General features: G+C 38.6%; 1 protein-coding gene across 3 annotated transcripts in view; it reads right to left on the reverse strand.

Annotated features, from left to right (window-relative positions):
* Window positions 1–11672: 11672 nt before the first annotated feature.
* LOC148853060 (cellulose synthase-like protein E6) overlaps window positions 11673–26197 on the reverse strand; it is a 38964-nt gene continuing 24439 nt past the window's right edge. The window contains exons 2-7 of one of the 3 annotated variants that reach the window (XM_088945656.1): window positions 16746–16886; window positions 16492–16623; window positions 15244–15456; window positions 14447–14659; window positions 14019–14366; window positions 11673–12353 (exon numbers count right to left, since the gene is read on the reverse strand). In XM_088945656.1, coding sequence (XP_088801782.1) covers window positions 11805–12353; window positions 14019–14366; window positions 14447–14659; window positions 15244–15456; window positions 16492–16623; window positions 16746–16886 — 1596 coding nt within the window. In that variant the 3' untranslated portion in view covers window positions 11673–11804. The remainder of the gene's footprint in view (window positions 12354–14018; window positions 14367–14446; window positions 14660–15243; window positions 15457–16491; window positions 16624–16745; window positions 16887–26197) is intronic. The other 2 variants (XM_088945657.1, XM_088945658.1) reach the window with 2 other exon arrangements.

Below are 26197 nucleotides of genomic sequence, written 5' to 3' on the forward strand. Positions count from 1 at the left end.
CATTAGGAGTTGCTAATCCAAATCATATTTGGATAATAAGTCCCTTTAAGTGATAAGGGATAACCCTTATCTTATCTACAGATTAGATCAACCATCTCCTAATCTAATTAGAATGCTTCCAGATCTAAATCTTATTTAGATCTTGGACTCTCTAAGTGGATAGGGTATGGACCCAATCCTATCAACTGATCCATCTCAGAATTCGCCCCTTTAAGTGACTGATCAAATTAGCCCAGTTCAAAATGGGCATAAGGCCCATTTAAGGTTATGTATTCACTTAGCCTTTCAAACTACTGCCCAGTTGGGCTTCCTTGTATGGCATGGGACCCAAACATTGATCTACACATCAACCACATGGGTTCAGCCCAGCCTTTATTACAAGGCCTGGCCGAATACACTGTTATGGACAGTGTGCCCCCTAAAAACCATCTCATGGTCTCTATGGGCCCAACACTTACCCTAAGTGGTCCCAGGGCCAAGCCACCTTGTAACACCCAGGGACTATGGGCAGATGCAAGATTAGCCCATCAGGTATTATCCTCAATGGTCTTACACTTAATCTCTCTGCCCATAATGATCATGTTAGACAGTCTTGTATGCCCCTAGCTTCAATCGGATTTGATGTACTTTTGTTATTTAGTGGAAATAAATTTAAGTGCATGTTTGATTCATGTTGTTTGGAAATAAATTTATCCTACCAAGGCTGATATTGGTGTGCCACCAAGTGTTGGGATGGCTTGTTTCAGCCATCAGGGTAAAACCCAAGGCACATGCAGTATGGGATTGCTTGAACCCTTGAACCAGATCAGATTTCCAGTGTTGCCCTAGACCTTGGAGACAAATGGCAAAACTGGAAAGTTACACCTGACCCATAGACTCGATTATGACACATCACTAGGTGTCGGATCGGGCTATCTTTGATGTGCCAATCAGTGAGATCCTTAGTGGGGGTCAAAACCTGGACATGTTGGAGCAGTCTAAGAATTCATCTGAGTGAGTGGTCATACTGACAGGATCAACCCCTTTGTCGGACTATGGTAATGATCGGTAATGCACTCTCTTTGATGGAAACCAAACTGCTGGCAGTTGATTTCAATCGTTGGAATTTTGTTTTGCAAAAATAAGATATATATATATATATATATATATATATATATATATATATATATATATATATATGCATATGTACGGTTTCAAAAAGATTTGCAAAAGGTTTTAATTCCTGGGATCCATGTGAGTGGAGAGTGCGGCACTGTTCCTTGCAGCCGAGAGAGAGGTCTTCTCTTGTCGGGCAGTGCTTGATCATTAAGGGCTGAGAGGTTAAGTATAAGACCATTTAAGATAATACCTGATGGGCTAATCTTGCACCTGCCCACAGTCCCTGGGTTTTATAAGATGGCTTGGCTCAGGGACCACTTAATGTAAGTGTTGGGCCCATAGGGTCCATGTGATGGGCTCAAGGGGGTCACTGAGTCTTTAAGTGAATTCGGCTGGGCCTTGTAATAAAGGCTGGGCCGAACCCATGTGGCTGGTGTGTAGATCAATGCTTGGGTCCCACGCCATACAAAAAAGCCCAACTATGCAGTAGGTTGGAAACTAGTTAAACACTGAACACTTAATGGGCCAAAAGCCCATTTCGAACTGGGCTGATATGATCACCAGTTCATAGGGCGAATATGAGATTTGTGTTAGTAAAAGGATTGGGTCTTTGACCTTATCCACTCTAAGAGACCAAATTCAAATTAGATTTGAATTTGGTAACCTTCTGATAAGATCAGGAGTTAACTGACTTAATCTGCAGATAGGATTAAGATTAACCTCTATCCAAATACTGATTTGGATTGGGATAACTCCCAAAATATTGGGAGGTTTCGTAATCAAGAAGAAAGAGGAGAAAACCCCAGCAGAAATATCAGATTTCGAACTGGGGGTTTGAGGAAGCAAGAAACACATCATGCAATCTGAGATTTGATCTCTCACAGACTCAAGAGAGAAGAGACAATTCTGCCCTCTTCATCCCTGGACTTCTCCTCCTTCAGCCGCCGCCACTACCTATTGGAAGATTGGATCTTTGCAGCAATAGGAAATCAAGAAAGCAGTTCTTGACAAGAGTCTTGCAAGAAAGACAAAAGGATTCGGTGTTCAAGGTTTCCAGAGGGAAGATAGGATCCTTGAATAATGTATTCTAAATTTAGGGAATATGATTCCCAGTTGGAAGAAGGTAGGAATTTTTTTTTTTAATTCGACCCCATTCCGCACCTTTCTTGGCATCCATTAGATGGATCCTATCATTCTTTCAATGGTATCAGAGCCACAGGTTCGAATCTTGAACCAAAAGAAAATCAGATCTGACCCTGCGTAGATGAACAGAAAATGTTCTGCCAAGATCTGCACAGATTGCTTTCTTTTTTTTCCAAGAAATGGTTTCTTGTTAAGGGCATTTGATCTGAAATTAATTTTGTTAAATCCAAAAATTTATTTAGAATTGTTCTTTATTTATTTTTTATTTAATGGACTGTTCGAACTGGAGATTGCAGTGCAGATTTGGCGCAGATAGTCTGCGCACCCTTTTTCTTCCTTTTATTATTATTCGGTCTGTAAATATTTTTTTTTATTTTTCTAGACTGAATGTATAGGATTTGATCAAAAATGTAATTAATTAATAGAAATAGGATTTCTATTTTATTTATTTTCTTGATTAAAGAAGAAGGAAGATGGCGGCGCTGGAGATTTGCAGATGGAGAAATCGCCTACTGCGATTTACAGTTTATGAAACTGTAACTTTTGTGTTTGACCTCTGTTTTGCAGGTGGTACGAACAGTCCATATTTTTTATTTGTGATTGTCTAAAATCAAAAATCATTAATTTCAGATCTCTCATGAATTAATTCTTGAATTGAAAATCAGTTTTGGACCATTTCAGATTAGATTGAACCAAAACTGTTTGGACCGAATTTGAGATTCGAAAGGGGTTGTTTTTCAGTCCATATTTCTCACACTAGTTATTCCAAATCTGATGTTCAATTACAGGGATTAATTCGGCTCACTTGTAAAGCCCAGTTTTAAAGGGTTAAAACTGCAAAAGCTCATTATTGTGAGAAAAGTTGTATGGGCCGAACTGCTAACTGCTATTCAGCCCATACACCTAGTAACATTAATTGTTAATGCTTTAGGTTTTTAAATGGGCTATTCGATGGGCTTCACAATAGTTAATTGATTGGATCAATTCTTCCTTTACATGTGATGTTTGGATGTATGATGTGTTGCGACCATGGGCCATAAGCACTTGGCCCATGATAATTCGTTAGTGGCTCTTGTGTACACCATGGCTGAATGCACATCATTGCCATGGTGTCCCTTAAGGTCATTGGATGACCCCTCTCTACTTGGTGGGCCCCATAACCCTGAAAAGGGATGTGTACAGAACCCCTAGCCGATTGAAGCCCACCAGAAATCTGGCTTTATGAAATCTAGTGGGAGCCACTTTGGTTTGACCTAAATTAGAACTAGGGCGTAATTTTGTTCCCTCCAAGCAAATATGAGTGCATGTGATAGGGAGATCCATTTGATGGACTCTCTAAAGGCCTTCCGCCATTAGCACAATGATGGGTCCATCAGTAATGAGGAAACACACCATAAAATTGGGCTATCCATTTACTGTTGGATCTGTTAGAGTGTTTCATTAGATGATAGGGGCGTCATATACCGATGTGGGAGAGGCTTCACCAGAAAATGGGAACTCTCTCACGGTACCTTGGCGTAACCTGAATATGATGGGTGTGCACTCATTGGACAGAAAGGTTTACCTGAAAACGGCTCTGAACCTTGTCTGACAGAGGCCAAAGGGAAACTCATTTGATGAGTGGATATGATCCGTCACAGTAAGGTGGTGGGGTTATGTAGCTGAAACAGTTGGCTTCACGCACCCAATGTGATTTCCCACATTTCTAGAGACATTCCATCGTCTCCGTCACTGAGAAGGGAGGGAAAATCTCAGAGATGAATAAATGGGAATGGAACATAGATTAAAAGCCATATTTACGTAGGTAACATGAATCAAACTAAGGTTGTGGACTAACGTTTTTGCTGTTTTGTCAGAAAATGGCAAACGGTCAATTTGCAAAGCTTCTAGATGATAACAAGCTTAAGGGCCCAAACTATGCCGACTGGTACAGAAATCTTATGTTGGTCATAACTTCTGAAAAGTTAGATAAGGTGGTGAAAAATCCTGCCCCGGAACGTTTGGGTGATAGGGTTTCTGAGGCCCGTAGGAGGGACTACCAAGATTGGGAGGATAAGAACTCCCTAGCCCGCTGCTTTGTCATTGCCTCATTAGACAACTCAATACAGAGGCAGTTCGATCATATCGAACTAGCCAATGACATATTGGATAGTGTAAGAACAATGCATGAAGAGTAGAGCCGTTCTACTCGACAGAAGGTCCTGAAATTGTTCATGACCGCGCAGATGTCCAAGGGACAGAAAGTTCATGACCATTGTCTTCGGATGATGAGATACAACAATGAACTTGAAGCACTTGGATCCGGGCTAGATCTTGGCATGCAAGTGGATGTCATCCTGAATTCTTTGCCCTTTTCCTTCAATGCGTTCACTATGAACTACAACATGAATAAGCTGAATGTCAGCGTCCAGGAACTCAGCAATATGTTGCAGAGGGCCGATGATCTTTTAAAGAAGGATGAGCCTGTGGTTATGCTTGTTGAAGCTAACAGATCGGGCAAGAAAAAGAGAAAGGCAAAGAAGCCCCAGAAGAAAGCTGGCAAACCGAAGAAGCAGAAGAAGAACAAGGCAACGGATGTCTGTCACTTCTGCAAACAGACCGGCCACTGGAAGAGGAACTGTCCTGCCTACCTGGAATCTAAGAAAGGTAACATCGAAACTTGTGTCATAGAAACTAATATGTTAGTTACTTCTGTGTCCGGGAGTGTCGACTCCAGGGCTTCAACTCATGCGTGTAACTCACTGCAGGGGTTCAAAGTTAGCAGAAGATTGAGTGATGGCGAGGTGACACTATTCTTGGGAACGACTGCAAGTGTTGTAGCTGCGGCAATAGGAACCGTAGAATTAGTTTTTAGAGAAGGAGTCCTTGTACTTAAAGATTGTCTTTATGTACAGAACTTGAGAAGAATTTTAATTTATGTTTTAAATTGTGTGCTGATGGATATACTGTTTATTTTAGTAATATGATTACTGTTAAAAGAAATAACAAATTCATCGCATGTGGGGAACTGGAGAATGGTCTCTATGTTCTACATCCTTCTCTAGAAACTAACCTAACCGAAACTACGTCGGTCGAAAATCCCAATAAAAGAAATCATGATACAATTAATCCCACGTGCCTCTGGCATTACTGACTTGGCCATATCGGTATTGACCGAATCACAAGACAGGTAAAAGATGGTCATTTGGATTTTCTAACCGTATAAAATCATCCCACTTGTGAGCCTTGCCTTCAAGGTAAGATGACTAAGCGGCCATTTGATGGTAAGCCTGAAAGATCTGGAGGCACACTTGACCTAATACATACTGATGTATGTGGTCCCTTGAGTGTTAAGATACAGAATCAACACGTGTACTTCCTCACCTTTATAGATGATTGTTCACGATATGGTAACATGTACCTAATGAGACACAAAGCTGAATCATTTGAAAAGTTTAGAGAGTTCAGACAGAAGTGGGTGGAGGCCATGAGAGCTGAGATGGACTCAATGGAGACCAATGGAGTCTGGACTCTAGTGGATCCGCCCTCCGGGGTAAAAGCAATTGGTTGCAAATGGATCTACAAGAGGAAGAAGGGCCCCGATGGTAGGATTGAGACCTACAAAGCTCGCTTGGTGGCGAAAGGGTATACTCAGAAAGAAGGCATCGATTATGAGGAAACCTTTTCGCCCGTGGCCATGCTTAAATCCATTATGATCCTGCTAGCAGTAGCAGTATACCATAACTACGAGATTTGGCAAATGGATGTCAAAACCGCGTTCCTGAATGGAGATCTTAGTGAAGATATCTACATGCAGCAGCCGCAAGGCTTTATTGCTGCTGGTCAGGAACACATGGTATGTAAAATCAACAGATCCATATATGGACTTAAGCAGGCTTCTAGGAGTTGGAACATCCCTTTTGATTCTACCGTCAAAACGTTTGATTTTGAGCAGAATCCGGATGAGCCTGTGTTTACAGGAAGTCCAGTGGGGATAAGATTACTTTTTTAGTACTGTATGTGGACGATATCCTACTCATTGGGAATGATGTAGGAATGTTGACTTCGGTCAAGATATGGCTATCACAGCAGTTCTCCATGAAAGATCTTGGAGAAGCTTCATACATACTGGGTCTTCGACTCTATAGAGATAGATCGAAGCGGATAATTGGATTATCCCAGGCTGTTTACATTGACAAAATTGTCAAAAGGTACAACATGGAAAACTCCAAGAAAGGAAATGTTCTTTTCAGACATGGAGTAACTCTCTCCAAGAAGATGTCTCCCAAGACTTCTGAGGAGATTGAGGGCATGAGAGACGTTCCCTATGCCTCAGCCGTAGGGAGCATCATGTATGCCATGCTGTGCACTCGCCCGGACATAGCTCAGGCGGTGAGTGTGGTAAGCAGATTCCAGGCTAACCCAGGGCAGGAGCATTGGACTGGTGTGAAGAACATACTTAAATACCTTCGAAGGACAAAAGAGTTTTGTCTGGTATTCGATGGTAGTTCACTACAAGTTCTGGGGTATACCGATGCCGATATCAAATCGGATCCAGATGATAGAAAGTCTATGTCTGGGTATGTTTTCACGATAGGATCGTGTGTTGTTTGCTGGAAAAGCAGCAAACAAGGGTCCACTGCAGACTCCACAACCGAGGCCGAGTACATTGCCGCAAGTGAAGCTGCCAAGGAAGCCGTGTGGATGAAGAAATTCATACACGAATTGGGAGTGATTCCGTCCAACACATCACCCATCCCGTTGTTGTGTGACAACAATTGAGCGATCGCCCAGGCTAAAGAGCCTCGGGCCCACTCGAAGTCAAAGCACATCGAGAGGAAGTACCATGTACTGCGGGAGATCGTTGGTAGAGGGGACGTCCTAATTCAAAAGGTAGCATCAGCGGATAATGTGACAGACCCATTGACTAAGCCACTGACACAGAAGGTGTTTGAGAAACACGTGGAAAGTATTGGACTCCGGCTTGTACCAGATTGGACCTAAGTGCAAGTGGGAGCTGTTCGACAGTCTTGTATGCCCTTAGCTTCAATCGGATTTGATGTACGTTTTTAATTTAGTGGAAATAAATTTAAGTGCATGTTTGATTCATGTTGTTTGGTATAATTCTGTGTAAGACCCTAAAAATGGACACTTATAGAAACTTGTGTTAGTTTTAAATGTTCACAGCCATTGGATAAGTCTGGGGAGATTTATCCTGCCAAGGCTGATACTGGTGTGCCACCAAGTGTTGGGATGGCTTGTTTCGGCCATCAGGGTAAGACCCAAGGCACATGCAGTATGGGATTGCTTGAACCCTTGAACCGGACCAGATTTCCAGTGTTGCCCTAGACCTTGGAGACAGATGGGCAAAATTGGAAAGTTACACTTGACCCCTAGACTCGATTATGACACATCACTAGGTGTCGGATCGGGTTGTCTTTGATGTGTCAATCAGTTTGATCCTTAGTGGGGGTCAAAACCTGGACATGTTGGGTCAGTCTAAGAATTCATCTGAGTGAGTGGTCATAGTGACAGGATCAGCCCCTTTGTCGGACAATGGTAATGATCGGTAATGCACTCTCTCTGATAGAAACCAAACTGCCGGTAGTTGATTTCAATCGTTGGAATTTTGTTTCGCAAAAATAAGATATATATATATATATATATATATATATATATATATATATTCAAAAAGATTTGCAAAAGGTTTTAATTCCTGGAATCCATGTGAGTGGAGAGTGCGGCACTGTTCCTTGCAGCCGAGAGAGAGGTCTTCTCTTGTCGGGCAGTGCTTGATCATTAAGGGCTGAGAGGTTAAGTGTAAGACCATTTAGGATATTACCTGATGGGCTAATCTTGCACCTGCCCACAGTCCCTGGGTTTTTATAAGATGGCTTGGCCCAGGGACCACTTAATGTAAGTGTTGGGCCCATAGGGTCCATGTGATGGGCTCAAGGGGGTCACTGAGTCTTTCAGTGAATTCGGCTGGGCCTTGTAATAAAGGCTGGGCCGAACCCATGTGGCTGGTGTGTAGATCAATGCTTGGGTCCCACGCCATACAAAGAAGCCCAACTATGCAGTAGGTTGGAAACTAGTTAAACACTGAACACTTAATGGGCCAAAAGCCCATTTCAAACTGGGCTGAAATGATCACCAGTTCATAGGGCGAATATGAGATTTGTGTTAGTAAAAGGATTGGGTCTTTGACCTTATCCACTCTAAGAGACCAAATTCAAATTAGATTTGAATCTGGTAACCTTCTGATAAGATCAGGAGTTAACTGACTTAATCTGCAGATAGGATTAAGATTAACCTCTATCCAAATACTGATTTGGATTGGGATAACTCCCAAAATATTGGGAGGTTTCGTAATCAAGAAGAAAGAGGAGAAAACCCCAACAGAAATATCAGATTTCGAACTGGGGGTTTGAGGAAGCAAGAAACACATCATGCAATCTGAGATTTGATCTCTCACAGACTCAAGAGAGAAGAGACAATTCTGCCATCTTCATCCCTAGACTTCTCCTTCAGCCGCCGCCACTACCTGTTGTAAGATTGGATCTTTGCAGCAATAGGAAATCAAGAAAGCAGTTCTTGACAAAAGTCTTGCAAGAAAGACAAAAGGATTCGGTGTTCAAGGTTTCCAGAGGGTTCGTGTGAAGAATCCAGTGTGTAGGATGCACTCTACTGGTTCCATTCCAACCATAGCTGTGTCATTTTCAGCAAGAGCGGATCTTGGTCACTTCTTTGGGCATGAACACCAACTTTGGGAGATATTATTTCTCTGGATCAGGTATAATCCTTCATGTTTCCTTTTGGTTCAGATCTGGTTTGTTTATGGTTCAAGTAGGATCCTTAAATAATGTATTTTAAATTTAGGGAATATGACTCCCAGTTGGAAGAAGGTAGAAAATTTTTTTTGAAATTCGCCCCCATTCTGCACCTTTTTGGCGTCATTAGATGGATCCTATCATTCTTTCAAACACCTCCTTAATAGGCCTAAAGCCCAAAGATTAATTGGATTAATCAACCTGGACGAATTTGGGTATGGATATGGGTTTGGATCTGCAGGTAAGGATAAGAGGATAAGTCTTATCCACTTAAAGAGTCCAAATCCAAATAAAATTTTGAATTAGGAAATTCCTAATTAGATTAGGAGAGTAGCTCTTTAAGCTATATAAATAAAGGTGGGCAAACTGCTCCAAGTTTACACACTACTCTCAGTTCTCCCTCTCCTTCTACTCTTGCCCCCCTAACCCTAATTCGACCTCCATTCTTGAACAGATAGAGATAAATTCTGATTATGATTTTTGCAAGAAAAATCAAATATAATTTCATGCTCACCTCCCTTGCTTGATCCAAGCTATTGGATTGTAGTTTTTGTTGAAGGACTGTATTGTTGAACCTACTTCATCTCAAGTTGTGCCATTTTCATTGGAAGCGGGTTTTGGTACCCTCTTTGGGCGTGAAGACCTACTTTGGAAGCTACATGTGTGGATTCCGTATTAGGTATTGCTTTCACTTTCTTTTGGTTTCAGATTTGGTCCGGTTTTGATCAAGAACGATCCTTGAAAGATGCAATTTTTCTAAAATTGATAATACAATTCTCGAAAGGAAGAAAAGAAATTTTTGAAAATTTGCCCAGCCACATTGCGTTGTTCGGTCATCCATATGATGAATCTCCCTTCCCTTCACTTTCATTCTGTCTATGACATGTAGGTGAACAGATGTAAATGCTCATTCATGTATCACACATGTAATGGAAGACCATACATGTAATTGTAATGGGATACTTATCACAGACTTTTATATACATCAATACATGGGTATTTTTGACCCATTGATCGGGTTCGGAGCAGGTTTCAAAGAAACCCAAAACTTTGGGGAACTGGGTACGCCCTTTTCTTGACCCCAAACCACCCCAAGTAAAAGTGTATTTGTGTTTATATATATATATAGATATATATATATCACTTTTAGTATTATATTATATATTACATAATATAATATGTTTCAAGATAGTTTTCAAAATATATAAAAAAATCTGCAATTAAAAATGGAGTTGGGATTTCTAGCCCGTTGGAGAGAGGCGGGGCTGGGCTGGGAAAATTTGGAGATCCCCATTCCCTGTAAGAGAGGGAATGAAGTTGGAATTCTAACCCTTTTGAAATACATGGCAGGGACTGAACAAGGTATTTGAGTTTGAGGTTAGGGATGTGGTATTTAGAACTTGGAGACCAAATCAGCCCCTTACAAGATTGCCCCCCACAACGTCCCACAACACATCCCTGCCGTGTATTGGGAACATCTCCCGATGAAAATCTCAAAAATGGTGATGTCATCATCGGAAGATGCTCTCAATACACGATGGAGATGTGCTGTGGGACATTGTGGGGGGAAATCTCATGCGGGGCTGATTTGAACTCCAAAAGATGGCCCTGCCCTGCCTAAGGCTGCAACTTGGGCCGGGTTGGCCCGAACCCAATCCAAAAATGTTGGGTTGGGTTGGGTCGGGTTGGTGTTTGGGCTAGGGTTGAAATTCATGAACCTGACTTTACTTCAGGTTGGGTTAGGGTTAACCCCTTAGGCAACCTGATTCAACCTGATCCAACCTGAACCCAACTCTATAGTACATGTCATATATAAATATATGTTATATGTAATATATAACATATATTGATTTGTTTAGATGCACGATATTTGTATAGCCCCACCACATAGTATCATGTATTTCTTTTAAGATAATCACTTCACTTAATCCTAATTAGAAAGACTAAAACCTTAATAACATTAATTTATGTTCTTTGAAAATTTTATTCTTCATATCCTTTATGTTGTTTGTCTCCCAAGAAAGATCTATCATAAGTCATAACACTTGTTTTTCTGAATTTTGTACAAAAGAACAAAAAAAGTAAACAAACAAGTACTAATGAAACATAGGATTAATATATATATATATACAGAAAGTTGAATTGAGATCTAAAATCGAGAAATTCTACGAGGTTTTAAGGGATGGAAAGAAGGTTGGGTTGGGCCCAACCCGAAATTAACTTTGGATTGGGTTGGATTGGGTTAGGGTTGAAGGAATTTACTTAGGGTTAGGGTTAGGGTTGGGTTGGTCGGGTTGAAAGTTGGGTTGGGGGTTTAGAAGTTAGGGTTGACCTCAACCCGACTTAACCCGGCCTGACTTGCAGCCCTAAGCCCCCGCCCCGTTACCATTCCTACCGAACGGTAGTGACCAACTAATGGATGGCTCGGTTGCTATAGTTGCTCACTTGTTCCAGCAGAGTCTTGGGATCGATTCTCGTGGCACATTGCTACTAATGAGGGATTTAGGTGCATCACCAATATTGAGAAAACAGATCCTTCGTCCCCCAGCCCGAGTGAAGGCAGGACTCAATTCCAGATCTCTGCTATTAAAAAAAAAAAAGAAGAAAAATAGTAAAAAAGTCTTTCAAAATTGAAATGTCTTTTTATAATTTTTTTATTTTATTTTTTAATATATCACATATGCCCTTCCACTAGTGACTAGTGTTATGAAATACATAGCATGCCCGGCCAATTTCTGATTTCAACACAACCCATTAATAAGACGACATAATACAAGCTGTTAGGGCTAAAACAACCGACTTAAACGTGATGGAGGAAGGTATGCGCCCCTTATCCTTACGAAGAAAAAGGGCTTGGTATACTGGGAGGTTCAGTGCAACCACAGTCCCACATAGAAGCATTTGCATGCTCAATGCCTCAAGATCTCCAGCTTTCGTGTTCATTACTACACTCTTGAAACTCATCATCACCAAACTAAATAAGTTGAGCAGTGCAAGCGTTGCTAAGATGAGAAACAAGGGAGAAGGGATCTCAAACTCCATGATCTCTTTCTCATATCGTTGTGACACATCCGTGTCAGTCACCTTTGCTGTGATGAGAAAAGCTGACTTGGAGAACCCTAATGCTTGAAGTATTAGGTCAATGAGGGCAAAGAGGTAGGAAGATGTCCTTCTAAACATCCACATCCTTTGATCATTCCACCAGCCTTGAAGTGTGCCACCACAGAAGAGGTACTCGCCTAAGCTATATGTGTATTTAGCAATGACCAGATATGCCAAGGGTATAAACCATGGGCTTGAAATCTGAAAGTGAAAAATGAAGAAGAACATGAAGGAAATGTTTAATTCATTTCAACACCAACTTACCCATCTCCTCTATTTAAGGAAAAGCCAAGAACAAGCAGGCATCACAAAACACAAACCAGAAGCGACTATCACAGAAAGAACACAAAAAAACAAAAAGCAAAAGGATAAAAACACAGTCAAGAAAAACAACAAAGAGAAATGTCTTTCAAGACAGAGTTTGCTGGCCACGGTGGGCACACTTCCCAGCTAAAGAAACTCTGAGACGAACCATGATTAGCTGCAGTATGAGCCACTTGATTATATTCAAGCTTTGGGCTACTTGCAGGCAGTCTAAGAGTTGAAAAGAAACCTCAGCTGGCTTCCTTCGCCCAAACTTACCAGTTTAAACAATAAGAAAAGAACTCAAGTATAGTAGAACAATGCTGTCATACCAGTTTAGTGGAAGACTTTTACGGATCATAGGTCTCGTGGTTTTTCCCCGATTTTGGGGTTTTCCACGTAAACATTCTGGTGTGCTATTGTGTGGTGATTGATATTTGGTTTTCTGTTACTTGGCTGAATTGCTTATTTGTTATCATTGTTGTTGGCAAACCCATTTTGACACACAAACTTAGGAGAAATGTTCTTGCTGTCCCAGGATGATTTTTACAATCATTTCTGCTACTGTAATGTATCTTCCCAACATCTTTTGTCTTCAAAATAAGCTTAAAACAATAAGGCTGCAGTTGATTGGTGTAAATACATGGAAATGCAAACGGGTGTGCAAATTCTGATTTACTTTTGTTTCAGATTTTGTCTTATTTGTTTCTGAGAAGTTAAATGAGGTGACCTCCACTTTAAATGAAAGAGATCAATGAAGGTAAGAGGAAGGTTATCTATGTAGAAATGTAAGGTAGGATGCAAGATAATATGGTTCCCACTTTATCTTGAAAAGAATTGAGGTAGAAGGAAGGTGGTGAAAACTTTACAATTTGCATCCGTTTTTTGGACACAAAATTTAAATTGCCAATGAGTGCAAAAAAGGCAAAAGTAGAATTTTTGCATTAGATACCTATAGGAATTTAAATAATAACTATAAACAAACGAAAGCAAAAATGTATTGGAAGCAGATTTTGTACCAGGTCAAAATCTGCACTGCAATGTGCAACCAACCGAGGTCGGCTTTAGTCGGTGCAAGGTCCGTTCGAACACCATTCGAACAGCCTTTACAGCCTGGCACCGGGAACATCTCTGTACTTTGGTTCTTTATTTCGTGGGGAGATATTCCCAATACAAGGCTATAATGGCTGTTGGAATGGGCTCTGCACTGACTGAATCTGATTTCCAACCAACCACGGTCTAGAAAGTAAAAGGGTAACACATTCAAATGAGATAAGTTTGGAATCCGGATCACCTGCCAAGAAAATCCGTTCCAACACCCTACCAACATCATCCAATACTGCGCATCTCATATATAGTAGGTCCCACTTTTTCGATGGCCCCAATTTCATAGTGAAATGTGTGGTATCAGATTAAGTTGATAGGGTGTTGGAATGTATTTTCTTGGCAGGGGATCCCAACTCATAAATTTGAGCCAGTCAACATACACTTAGAATATATCCTTGGTATAAAGAAAATTGAGACAAAAATTCATGCCTATTATTGGAGTAAGGAAGTTCATACCGATGGAAACAAGACTATGCCTTGTAAGAGACAGAGTGAAGGGATGATGATGTAACATAGTGTTGGGATGCAATTGAATCCCCACATATTATAAATGCAGTATCCGATTTGAAGTCCTGCCTTTATCCTTCCATGTCCTTGCCACAATGAACAGTGCTTGGAAACTACAATTTTGAAATGACCTTCGCACCATCTCTTGTGTTGCAAAAGTGCTTGAGCCAATGTGGTAGGAGCAAGCCCTAAGAAGCTCCTCCTGGCTGGGTTGAAGTAAATTGCTCTCCAACCCCTACATTTAATTGTTAATCCTGTTACTACATCCTCCACTGGACAGCCATATACCAATCCCATCTGCAATTCAACGGTCATGAAACACAAGTGAGCTTGTATTTGTAAGAGAGAGAGAGAGAGAGAGAGAGAGAGAGAGAGACCTCTTTTCCCCATCCAGTCTTCACCTCATATGTGCAACTGGAAAGGCCCTTTAGTTTTTCTTCTAGTTCCTTTACATTATATTTTACCTTCTTGGTATTCTCTCTCTTCCATTCTTTGTTGTATTTTCTTCCACAAAGGGCCTCTCTTCTATGAAAGCATCCAGTGCCAATATACAAAGGGCCTCCATAACCATCCAATCCATGAAGCTCCAACTTCATTCAAAATCATTGAAGAAAATGAAGCAAAAATAAGATGCATGAAATCTATTTTGAGCACATAAATATAACAAACCAAAGTGCTTTCAACTTCAACCTTCAAAATGCTTATAAATAGGGGTGCAGTTGAATTGAACTCTAATTGAATAGTTTGGGCTCAGGTTCAATTAGGCTTGGCTTGAGTTTGATTCGACGATTCTAATTGAGTTCAAATCTTGGGGTAATCTCAATTAATTATTCAAACTCAAGCTTGACCAATAGAAAGTTCGATTCTAAAGTTGCAACTTTTCAAACTGAACTTTCTATTGGTTAAGCTTGAGTTCGAATAGATAATCAACCTTACCCCAAGATTTGAATTCAATTAGAATCATCGAATCAAATGATAAGAATATACTAAATATTATATATTTAAAAATATATTCATTTTTGAGCTTTTGAGCCAAACTGGAACTCATTGAATATTTAATCGAACTTGAGCTCAAACCCAGGAGTATTTTAGTTGAACCAAGTCAAGACATGCCAAAGTTTGGCTTGGTTCAGCTTGATTGCACCCCTAGTTGCAAGTGTTTTCTAATACAAACCTCAATGGCGATTCTTAGTAAACTGCCATAGATATCATTCTTGGTGTTATTATTGAAGACTTGAGGGTATTGTACATAAGCAATCTCATTGCCTTTCTCTTCATCCACGAAAAAACACAGTGCATCTCTCACGGACTCTGAATTGTTAGAGTACATGTCGCAGTCTACATTAAGGATAATCTCTCCATTGCTGATTTGTGATGACACCCTTATCTGTGTGATTGATCATGACAAAATTAATGATTGATGTTATAATAAGAAAAAAAAATAGTTGTTAAACATCTTCACAAAATTTGTATTAGAGTTTGATAATTAACTTAATATGTATAATGATGTTTAAGAATTGGCTAGTGGTAAAAATTAAGGGGGTGATCTCTAATTTGAATTGTTTTTCTTGTTGTAAGTTCCAAAACCAAATGAAACCATTTAGTTTGAAAACAAATTGACTCTTAAACTAGAAACACAGAAAACATGCATGTTCCTGGTTATGTATATGTTTTTTCTTTCAATATGATACTGAGAGTCACTACAAGAAAAATGATTTTTAGCGGCATTTGAAAAGCTATGAATTTTGTATTATATTGTGTTCTTAAGGTTGAGTTTTGAAGGAGTATAAATACAAATATGTAGAGTGCAAAACTATGAATTCTGTATTATATTGTATGTATTTGTACTGTACATATTTGTATTTGTACTCCTTCCAAACTAAGCCTAAGTTTTGTTTTAAAGAACATGTTTTCATTTGGTCATTTAATATCATATTCCACAAGTCATCTAAACTATACAAAAAGCATGATAATTGTTAATAAACAAACCTAACCTGCTTTTACTTATCAGAACAAAAATGGAAAGCATTCTTTTGTTTTTGTTTTCTATTGTTCATGTGACAATTTCAAAAACAAATGAAAACAAAATCATTCTTGTTGTAGAACACCCCCTAAGGGAACATTCCATACCACAATTTTTTTTTCTTGTGAATTTCAAAAATAATCAAAACCATCTGATTTGAAAACAAATTGCTTCTCAAAACAAAACAAAATTAACATGTTCTTGGTTATGTATGTCTTTTCTGTTTTCAAAACAAAAACCAAAAATATGTTCTTGTTTTTATTTTAAAAACATTATTTGATGGTGCTAAATTCAAAACAAAAACAAATGAAAAAAAAATCATTATTGTTGTATGGCACCCCCTAAAATGTTATGCAAACCATATTTATGCAGTATTTGTATTTATTTCCAATAAGTTACCAGTGCATTCATAGCTCCAGCCTTGAAGTTATGATGGTAATGGGGCCTCTTCTCACGGGCCATATATACCAGAGTTGGCAATTGCTTTCCTTCCATGTCCACAAAATTATGGTCTCTTCCATCAATTAATATCTAATAAAATTAAAACATATTAGCCAAGAGAAATATATGGTTAGGACCTTTAAATTTATTTATTTATTTAATATTTGTTACAATTTTGAATTCATTTCATTTTTTCAATAGAAATCTATCACCTGTAGAATGGTTTGATGATCACGTGGATTCGAACCCAACCCCCATTCAAGAAATCCTTTGTGTGCTTTGCGCATTTCCTCTGTGATTTCACCTTGGGTAGTTACAGTCTCTACCCGATTCTCCATGTCTTTGTATAATTTCTACAACAAAAAAATAGGAAAAAGAATATTATCTACCATTAATGCACTTAAAACAATACTTTGAAAGCCAACGGGACAGTGCTTTTGCATAGTTCAGTGAGTGATAATTCAATAATAAGGATACAATCTATATTTATCTGTACTAATATCAAAAGTTGGAATGAGGTCTACGTTCTGAAAATTTTCTTGACTAAAATACCGCTATAATTGAATTTGGTCCCTCTTTATTATTAGGGTGAAATATATAATTTGAACTACTACTTATGTTAAACTCATTGTATATCTTTTAACAACTCTACTTATAATTCATTTTATACTCTTTAGCATGTAACTGAAGGATATAGTTAAGTGGAAGGAATTGATTATGTTGAAAGTTACGCTCCTATAGCTTAGTTAAAGTCCATCAGAATGTTTCTAGCCTATGCTAGTGACAAAAATTTCAAGGTATAGCAAATGGATGTAAAAAGTGATTTTTTGAATGGATTAATGAAAAAATATCGGTTAAGCGACCCCCATTAATTTGAAAGCAAAGAATTTTCTAATCATGTACTCAAGATATTAAAAGCCTTGAGTAGATTAAAACAAGCTCCCAGAGTTGGTACGAGAGATTGAGCATATTTTTAGTGGAAAAAGGATTCATAAGAGGAAAAATTGATTTCACTTTGTTCATAAGACATGTGGAAAATGATATGATCATTGTTTAAATATATGTTGATGACATTATTTTTGAATCCGCAAATCAAAGGCTATGTAAGGATCTGGGATCATGTCGGCATATTATCCAAAAAGCTGACAATTTTGAAGGGATGGGAGATCCATCTTATGGATGGCCGAATCCTATAGGAAGGTTGGGCGAAATTTCAAAAATTTCTTTACTCTCATCCAGGAATCGTAATTCCATTAGAAAACTACATTTTTAAGGTTCGTTCTTGACCAAACTAGACAAAATCTGAAACCGAGATTAGGGAGAGGTATACCTGATATGGAATCCACGCAAAAATGCTCCTCCCAACGTTGTTGTTCACACCCAAAGAGTGTACCAAATACTCCCTCCACTGAAGATGCACAGTTTAGGATGAGGTAGGATCAACAGGTAGTTCTTCACCAAGAACTTCTGATTCTTCAACAAGAATCGAATGGGATAGTGGGCACAACTTCAGAACTGCTTCTTTTAGCAAGAAACAAGATCAAGATCTAATCTTCATCACTTCCAAAAAATGGAGATCGAATAGGGTAGGACGGCAAAATTATCTTTCCTCTTATAAAACCTAGTTTTGAACTTGTCCCACATTGGAAAATTATAAGCTTTGTTTTTAGTATTTTAATAGGAGCTGATTTACACTCCTTAGAAATAGTAGAGGAGAGTATTGTTAGACAGTTGTATGCCCTTAGTTTCAATCAGAAATATGTACATTATGAATTTATTATAAATGAATAAAGTACACATTTGATTCATGTTCCTGTGGTGTGTTTCTGTGTAATACCCTTAAACTGGACACTTAATGAGACTTGTGTTAGTTTAGAATGTTCACAGCCATTGGGTAAGTCTGGGGAGATTTATCCTGCCAAAGCTGACACTGGTGTGCTGCCAACTATTGGGGTGGCTTGTCTCAGATACTAGGGTGAGACCCAAAGCACATGCAGTGTAGGATTAATAGAACCTTTGAACCGGACCAAATTTCTAGTATTGCCCTAGACCATGGAGATAGATGGGAAAAACTGGAAAGTTACACCTGACCCCTAGACTCGATTATGATACTACACTAGGTGTCAGATCGGGTTGTCTTTGATCTACTAATTAGTGAGATCCTTAGCGGGGGTCAAAAACCTAAGTATGTTGGGACAGTCCGAGAATTCATCTGAGTGGGTGATCATAGTGACAGGATCAACCCCTTTGTCGGACAAAGGTAATGATCGGGGATGCACTCTCTCTGGTAGAAATCAAGACTGCTGGCAGCCGATTTCAATTGTTGAGATTTTGTTTTGCAAAATGTATTTATATAAAGATATATATATATATATATATATATATATATATATATGTGTGTGTGTGTGTGTGTGTGTGTGTGTGTTATGGTTTTGAAATGATTTGCAAAAGGTTTTAATTCCCGGGATCCATGTAAATAGAGAGTGCAACACTATTCCTTGCAGTCGAGGGAGAGGTTCTCCCTTGTCGGGCAGTGTTTGATCATTATGGGCTGAGAGGTTAAGTGTAAGACCATTGAGGATAATACTTGATGGGCTAATCTTGCATCTGCCCACAGTCCCTTGGTGTTACAAGGTGGCTTGGCCCAGGGACCACTTAGGGTAAGTGTTGGGCCCATAGAGCCCATAAGATGGGTTTCAGGGTGTACACTGTCCATAACAGTGTATTCGGCCAGGCCTTGTAACAAAGGCTGGGCTGAATCCATGTGGCTGATGTGTAGATCAATGTTTGGGTCCCACACCATACAAGGAAACCCAACTAGGCAGCAGTTTGGAAGGCTAAGTGAGTACATAAACTTAAATGGGCCTTAAGCCCATTTTGAACTGGGCTGATTTGATCAGTCAATTAAAGGGGCCGAATTCTGAGATGGATCAACTGATAGGATTAGGGCCTAGACCCTATCCACTTAGAGAGTCCAAGATCTAAATGAGATTTAGATCTGGAAGCCTCCTAATTAGATTAGGAGATGGCTGATCTGATCTACAGATAAGATAAGGGTTCTCCCTTATCACTTAAAGGGACTTCTAATCCAAGTATAATTTGGATCAGCAGCTCCTAATAGGATTAGGAGTTGATCTCTTTAAATCTATAAAAGGAGGGGGCGACAGCCTTAAGAGATGCAACCTAAGACCCTTGTCTTCATAGCTGAAATCACAGAAGAGAGATTTCTGCAACCTCTGCAAAATCTCTCTTGCCGCCTCCTTCCTGCTGACGCCATTGCCTTCAGTTCGATCTCCAGTTCTTGGGAGAAATCAAGATCTGATCTTGATACCAATCTTTTGGGAAAAAATTGATTGGAGCTGTACTTACAAGCCATCCAGTTGATTCTTGCGAAGGGTCAAGTTCTTTTGAAGAACATTGCTAATTCTGCTCCATCTTCAGTGGGAGTAGTCTTTGGATCCTTCCTTTGGCGTGAACACCTCCACTAGGAGATACTAATTCTCTGTATCAGGTACATCCTCCCTCCTACTCCTTCTGGTTCAGATTTGGTTTGGTTCATGGTTCAAGATTGATCATTGAAAAATATGTTTTTCTAAAATAAGGAATTCGATTCCCTGCAAAGATGGGAGAAATTTTTTTGAAATTCGCCCAGTCCATTCCGCAAGACTTAGGCGTCCATGTGATGGATATCCCATCCCTTCAAGTATGGGGGTTTGATTGGGTGTGATCAAGAAGCACAATTCAATGTTAACAGTCATTAACTATTAACTACTTTTTAAACAGTCACAATGTTTGAAATTGTGACTGTTCAATGTGCCTTTTCTAAACCAACACCTACCTTTTCTTCATACCTCTTCATAAACTATTTAAGGAGCATGAATCAGACTTCAAAAACACATTCAAAATTCACTTTCTCCTTCTCTCTTTCAGTCCGATCTGCTACAGTCTCACAGAAGGTTTCTCCAGAGATTCTTCAACTTTGTTGGTTGTAGATTCTCGCCCAAGGCTCTGTTGTATCCTGGGAACGGATTTGACACTGACTGTTGTAAGAGGGCATTCACCTCTGGAAAGACACAGACTCTTCTGAATGTTTTCCATGTTCCTGACATTAGAAAGAACTTGGTCTCAGTAAATTTTGTCTATAAGATGGGATACAAAGTTATCTTTGAATCCGACAAACTAATCCTATCCAAGAATGGGATGTTTGTTGGAAGGGATATGGTTATAATGGCATGATCAAATTAAGTATTAATGAAGGAAAAGTTTCTGCTTATATTATTGATTCTTTTTCTTTATGGCATGATAGATTAGCACACTTGAATTTTAAATCCATAAAGAACATGAGCAAACTTGGTATAATTGCTTACAGTAATGAATCAACTAAAAAATGTGAGATATGTGTAAAATCTAAAATGGCTAAGAAACCTTTCCCTAGTGTTGAGAGAAATTCTCAACTTGTAGAACTAATTCATTCTGACATCTGTGAACTCAATGGTGTATTAACTAGAGGAAGTAAGAGATACTTCATAACATTTATAAATGATTTTTCTAAATACGCCTATGTCTACCTTATGAGAACTAAGGATGAAGCCTTTAACATATTTAAACTGTATAAGACTGAAGTTGAAAATCAACTAGAAAAGAAAATTAAAATCCTTAGAAGTGATAGGGGTGCTGAATACTTTAAAAATGAGTTTAAATCTTTATGTGAAGAATTTGGAATAGTACATCAATGTTTTGCTCCCTATACCCCTCAACAGAATGGCCTAGCCAAAACGAAAAATAGAACACTTACAGAAATGATAAACTGCATGTTGTTAAAAGCTAATGCGCCCTTAAACCTGTGGGGGAAGCATTCCTAACAGCCTGTCATTTATATAACAGAATTGTTTCTAGAGTTAATAACAAATGCCCATATAAATTATGGACAGGAAGAAAGCCTAATTTAGCATACCTAAAAGTGTGGGGGTGTTTAGTATATTATAGAGTTTCAGATCCTAAAAGAACCAAGTTAAGACTCAGAGTTAAGAGAAGTATGTTTGTTGGATATGTAGAACATAGAAAAGCCTATAGGCTTCTAGACTTAGAGTCCAACATAATAATTGAAACTAGAGATGTTGAATTCTTTGAAAATAAATTGTGTTCTTAATCTACAAAAAATGAATCCACAGAAAATGACAGAGAACCTGAAAGAGAAACTCAGATCTCAATACCTGTTGATAATAATGAGACTGAAAGAACAAATGACACAACTGTAACACCTACAATAGGACCTAGAAGAAGTCAAAGACAAAGAACAGAGAAACACTTAGGTTCAGATTTTATCTCTACTCAGTCAATTGTATTTGTGGTTGAGGCTGATAGAGAGAAGATTCTAAATAAGATACCTATTGTCCTAAACATTGAAAATTATCCAAAAGCCTACAGTGAGGTCATGACCTCTAGAAATGCTACCTTTTGGAAGGAAGCTATAAATGATAAAATGGATTCAATAATGTCAAATAACACAAGGGTACTAGTAGACCTGTCTCCATGATCAAAACCAATAAAATGTAAATGGGTGTTTAGAAGAAAATACAACATTGATGTAACTGTACAAACTTTTAAGGCTAGATTGGTAGCCAAAGGATTTAGTCAAAAGGAATGGATTGATTACTTTGACAATTATGCACCAGTGGCTAGAACAACTTCTATTCGAACACACATAGCATTAGCTTCCATTTATCACTTATCTGTTCACCAAATGGATGTTAAAACTATTTTTTTAAATTGTGATTTAAATGAAGAGGTTTATATGGAACATCAAAAAGATTTGTTCTTCTTGGAAATGAGAAGAAAGTCTGTAAACTGGTTAAATCACTATATGAATTAAAACAAGCACCTAAGCGGTGGCATGAGAAATTTGATTCTTGCATTTTAACTTTTGTTTTTAAACATAATAGTGTTGATAGATGCATCTACTCAAAATTCACTGAAAATTATGGAGTAATTGTATGTCTTTATATTGATGATATGCTTATTATGGGTACAAATATGGTTGACATAAATGAAACTAAAACTACTTATCCTTTGTCTTCAAGATGAAAGATTTAGGAGAAGTAGATACCATCTTGGAAATAAAAGTTAAAAAGCAAAGTAGGGTTTATGCATTAAGCCAATCACATTATATTGAGAAATTTAAGCATTTAGGGTTTAAAGAATATAACACGCCATATGATTCTACTATAAATCTAGTAGAAAATACTGGTAGAGCAATTGCACAACTTCAGTATACTAGTGCAGTAGGAAGCTTGATGTATGCTATGCTTTGTACCAGACCTGATATTGCATTTCTAGTAAGTAAACTCAGTCGATTTACAAGTAATCCTGGTGCAAAATACTGGAAGGCAATTGGGAGAATTCTTGGGTATCTCAAGAGAACCTTGGAACTTGGCTTGTTTTAATGTGATTATCCAGTTGTATTAGAAGGGTACACTAATGCAAATTGGATTACTGGTAATGAAGATCACAAGTCCACATCTGGATGGATTTTCATCCTTGGTGGGAGTGCGATCTCTTGGGCATCCAAGAGACAAACTTGTATATCTCACTCGACCATGGAATCCGAATTTATAGCCTTAGTGGCTGCTGGAAAAGAGGCTAAATGGATTAGGAATTTATTATTGGATATAAAACTTTGGCTTAGTCCTATGCCTCCAATTTCCATTTACTGTGATAGTGAGGCAACTCTGTCAATAGCCTACAGTGGTACCTACAATGGTAAGTCCAGACATATAAGTTTGAGACATTAATTTGTTAGGCAACTGATTCGAGATAGAGTCATCACTATAACATATGTGAGGTCAAGTAAAAACTTGGTTGATCCTCTTACCAAGGGCTTGGCCAGAGAATTGGTGAGAATGACAATCAAAGAAATGGGATTAAAACCCTTTACTTAGTCTCCTAGAATGGTAACCCAACCTGAACTGAAAAAACCATCAGTATTGGGTTTAATGGGTAACAACAAATTATAGAAATGTGATTGTTAGCACTGACATCGAGAAATTTTCCATCACAACATAAATAGTGTTGTCCGTTATGATGAAAGCTTGAGTTAGACTCTTAATGAAGTTCTGAAATGTGTCGAATAACAGAACACATAATGAAGCTTCACCTATGTGAACATAGAAGTGGTGCTGCTTCTCATGAGAGTTTAGGTTTGCCCTTTGAATAGTTCATGAAACCAGGAAAAAAGCACGTGGCCATAACAGTGCTGAGCAATACTTGAAACTCTTGTAGAGATTGGACATTATTGTATGGGTGCTTTCGGTCTATCTTGAGAGTAATTGGTTTAAGGTCTTACCACCAAAAACTTTGACAAGGCTCTAAGATATCTATACTAACAAAAGATTTAAGTTGATAAACACCTTTTGTATGCATAACTGTGTCATAGCAGTTTGGATTGAGAGAGAACTATGTAATTGATCAATCAATGTGGAGGATTGTTAGATTTTAATGTCATAAGAAATTAAATCCAATGGGTATGATTGGTCAATTACATGAGAAATTACACCTAAACACTTGATTGAAAAATTATCTTTTCTCTTACAAAACCTAATTTTGAACTTGTCCCACATTGGAAAATTATAAGCTTTGTTTTTAGTATTTTAATAGGAGCTGATTTGCACTCCTTAAAAATAGTAGAGGAGAGTATGGGGGTTTGATATTGAAAAATTAGCTTTTCTCTTACAAAACCTAGTTTTGAACTTGTCCCACATTGGAAAATTATAAGCTTTGTTTTCAGTATTTTAATAGGAGCTGATTTACTCTACTTAAAAATAGTAGAGGAGAGTATGTGGGTTTGATACCGTGCACACGCGTGTGCACGCGTGTGCGCGCGTGTGTACAGCGCAATGAGGCACTTTAGAGGCACTCTTTGCTCGCACTTCGCGCACCCGCGTGGTTTGCGAAGGGAGGCTTTGGTTTTGATGCGATGCTAACCATTGATCACCATTAATGAGATCAACGGTTACGATTCGATCGGGTGTGATCAAGAGGCACAATTCAAAGTTAACAGTCATTAACTGTTAAGTACTTTTTAAACAGTTACAATGTTTGAAATTGTGACTGTTCAAGGTGCCTTCTCTAAACCAACACCTACCTTTTCTTCATACCTCTTCAGAAACTATTTAAGAAGCATGAATCAGATTTCAAAAACACACATTTTCAAAATTCACTTTCTCCTCTCTCTTAGTCCGATCTGCTACAGTCTCACAAAAGCTCTCTCTATAGGAGCCTTTAAAGCTCTAGAGCCTAATCCAAAGTTGAGTAAGACTTTTTACATGGTCATTAAAATCGATCTTAACAAGGCTTATGATCGATTGGAATGGTCATATATTACTAAAGTCTTTGATAGATTGGGTTTCAATTCACATTGGCAGGGCCTAATCCAAAGTTGTATAAGCTCGGTGGAATTTTCCTTCAAGATAAATGGCACACAAAGAGGAAAGGTGAAGACATCTCTAGGAATTAGACAAGGGGATCCCCTGTCCCCATACACTTTCATTTTAGCTGTTCAAGCTCTTTCTCTTCAAATCCAAGATTCAATTCAGAATGGAAGGTTGCATCCATTGAGGTTCAAGAGATCAGGTGTGAATATCTCACATCTATTTTATGCTGATGATTGTCTCTTGTTTCTGAAGGCTGACATTCAGAATGCTCTTCAAATAAAAAAAAAAAAAATCTTACAGTAATACTTTGAAGTCTCAGGGAAACTTATTAACTTGAGAAGTCGGATGTGAGTTTCAGCAGAAATACCCCTACTAAATTCAAGAGAATCATCACAAGAATTCTAGTGATTTAGGAGAGCAAGGAACAACCAAGATATTTAGGCATTCCAACTTCTATTGGGGCAAATAAATCAAAGATCTTTGATGATATGGTAAGCAGAACTCAGTCAAAAGTGCAAGGTTGGAAAGGAGGTGCCCTAAGGCAAGCTGGGAAAGATGTTTTAGTCAAAGCTATTGCTACCCCATCTTCCATTCATTATATGAGCCACTTTAGGATTCCTGAAGGTATTCGCAGGAAGCTTAATGGGCTTATGTCAAATTTGATTTGAGGACAGAGTAACGAAAATAAAATTAAATGGGTGGCATGGAATAGAATGTGTAATAGCAAGATGCAAGGTGATTCGGGCTTCAGAAATCTCAAGTGCTTCAATCTAGCTCTTTTAGCAAATGCAGCCTGGAGAATTATTCAAAATCCTAATACCCTGTGGGGTGGGATTTTAAATCAAATTTATTTCCCACAGTGAAGGTTTCTTGAGGCTTCTCTGGGGTCGACGCCATCTTGGGCTTGGAGAAGTCTGTTAGATGGTAGAGCTTTACTGATTAAGGGGCTAATTTGGCAGATTGATAATGGCAAGGAAATTGATATTTGAGATGATGTGTGGACCCCAAATTTCCTGAAAGGTAAAGAGATATCTGAGAGACCTCCTAAGCATGAGGATAGATTGATTCCTCTTGGTTTGCATGAGTCTGAGGGCAGATTGATTTGAAAATTCTCTAAGGATGGGGAATGCTCTGTCAAAAGTGGGTATTTTGTCGCAAAACTATCTTCTTAAAGGCCCCCTCAGACTGAATCTTCTACTATGAACAACAAGTATCCTCAGATGCCATCTTCAGCT

Source organism: Nelumbo lutea, chromosome 5, assembly GCF_056320005.1.
Source record: "Nelumbo lutea isolate HS-2025 chromosome 5, American lotus-T2T, whole genome shotgun sequence".
NCBI classification, from domain to species: domain Eukaryota; kingdom Viridiplantae; phylum Streptophyta; class Magnoliopsida; order Proteales; family Nelumbonaceae; genus Nelumbo; species Nelumbo lutea.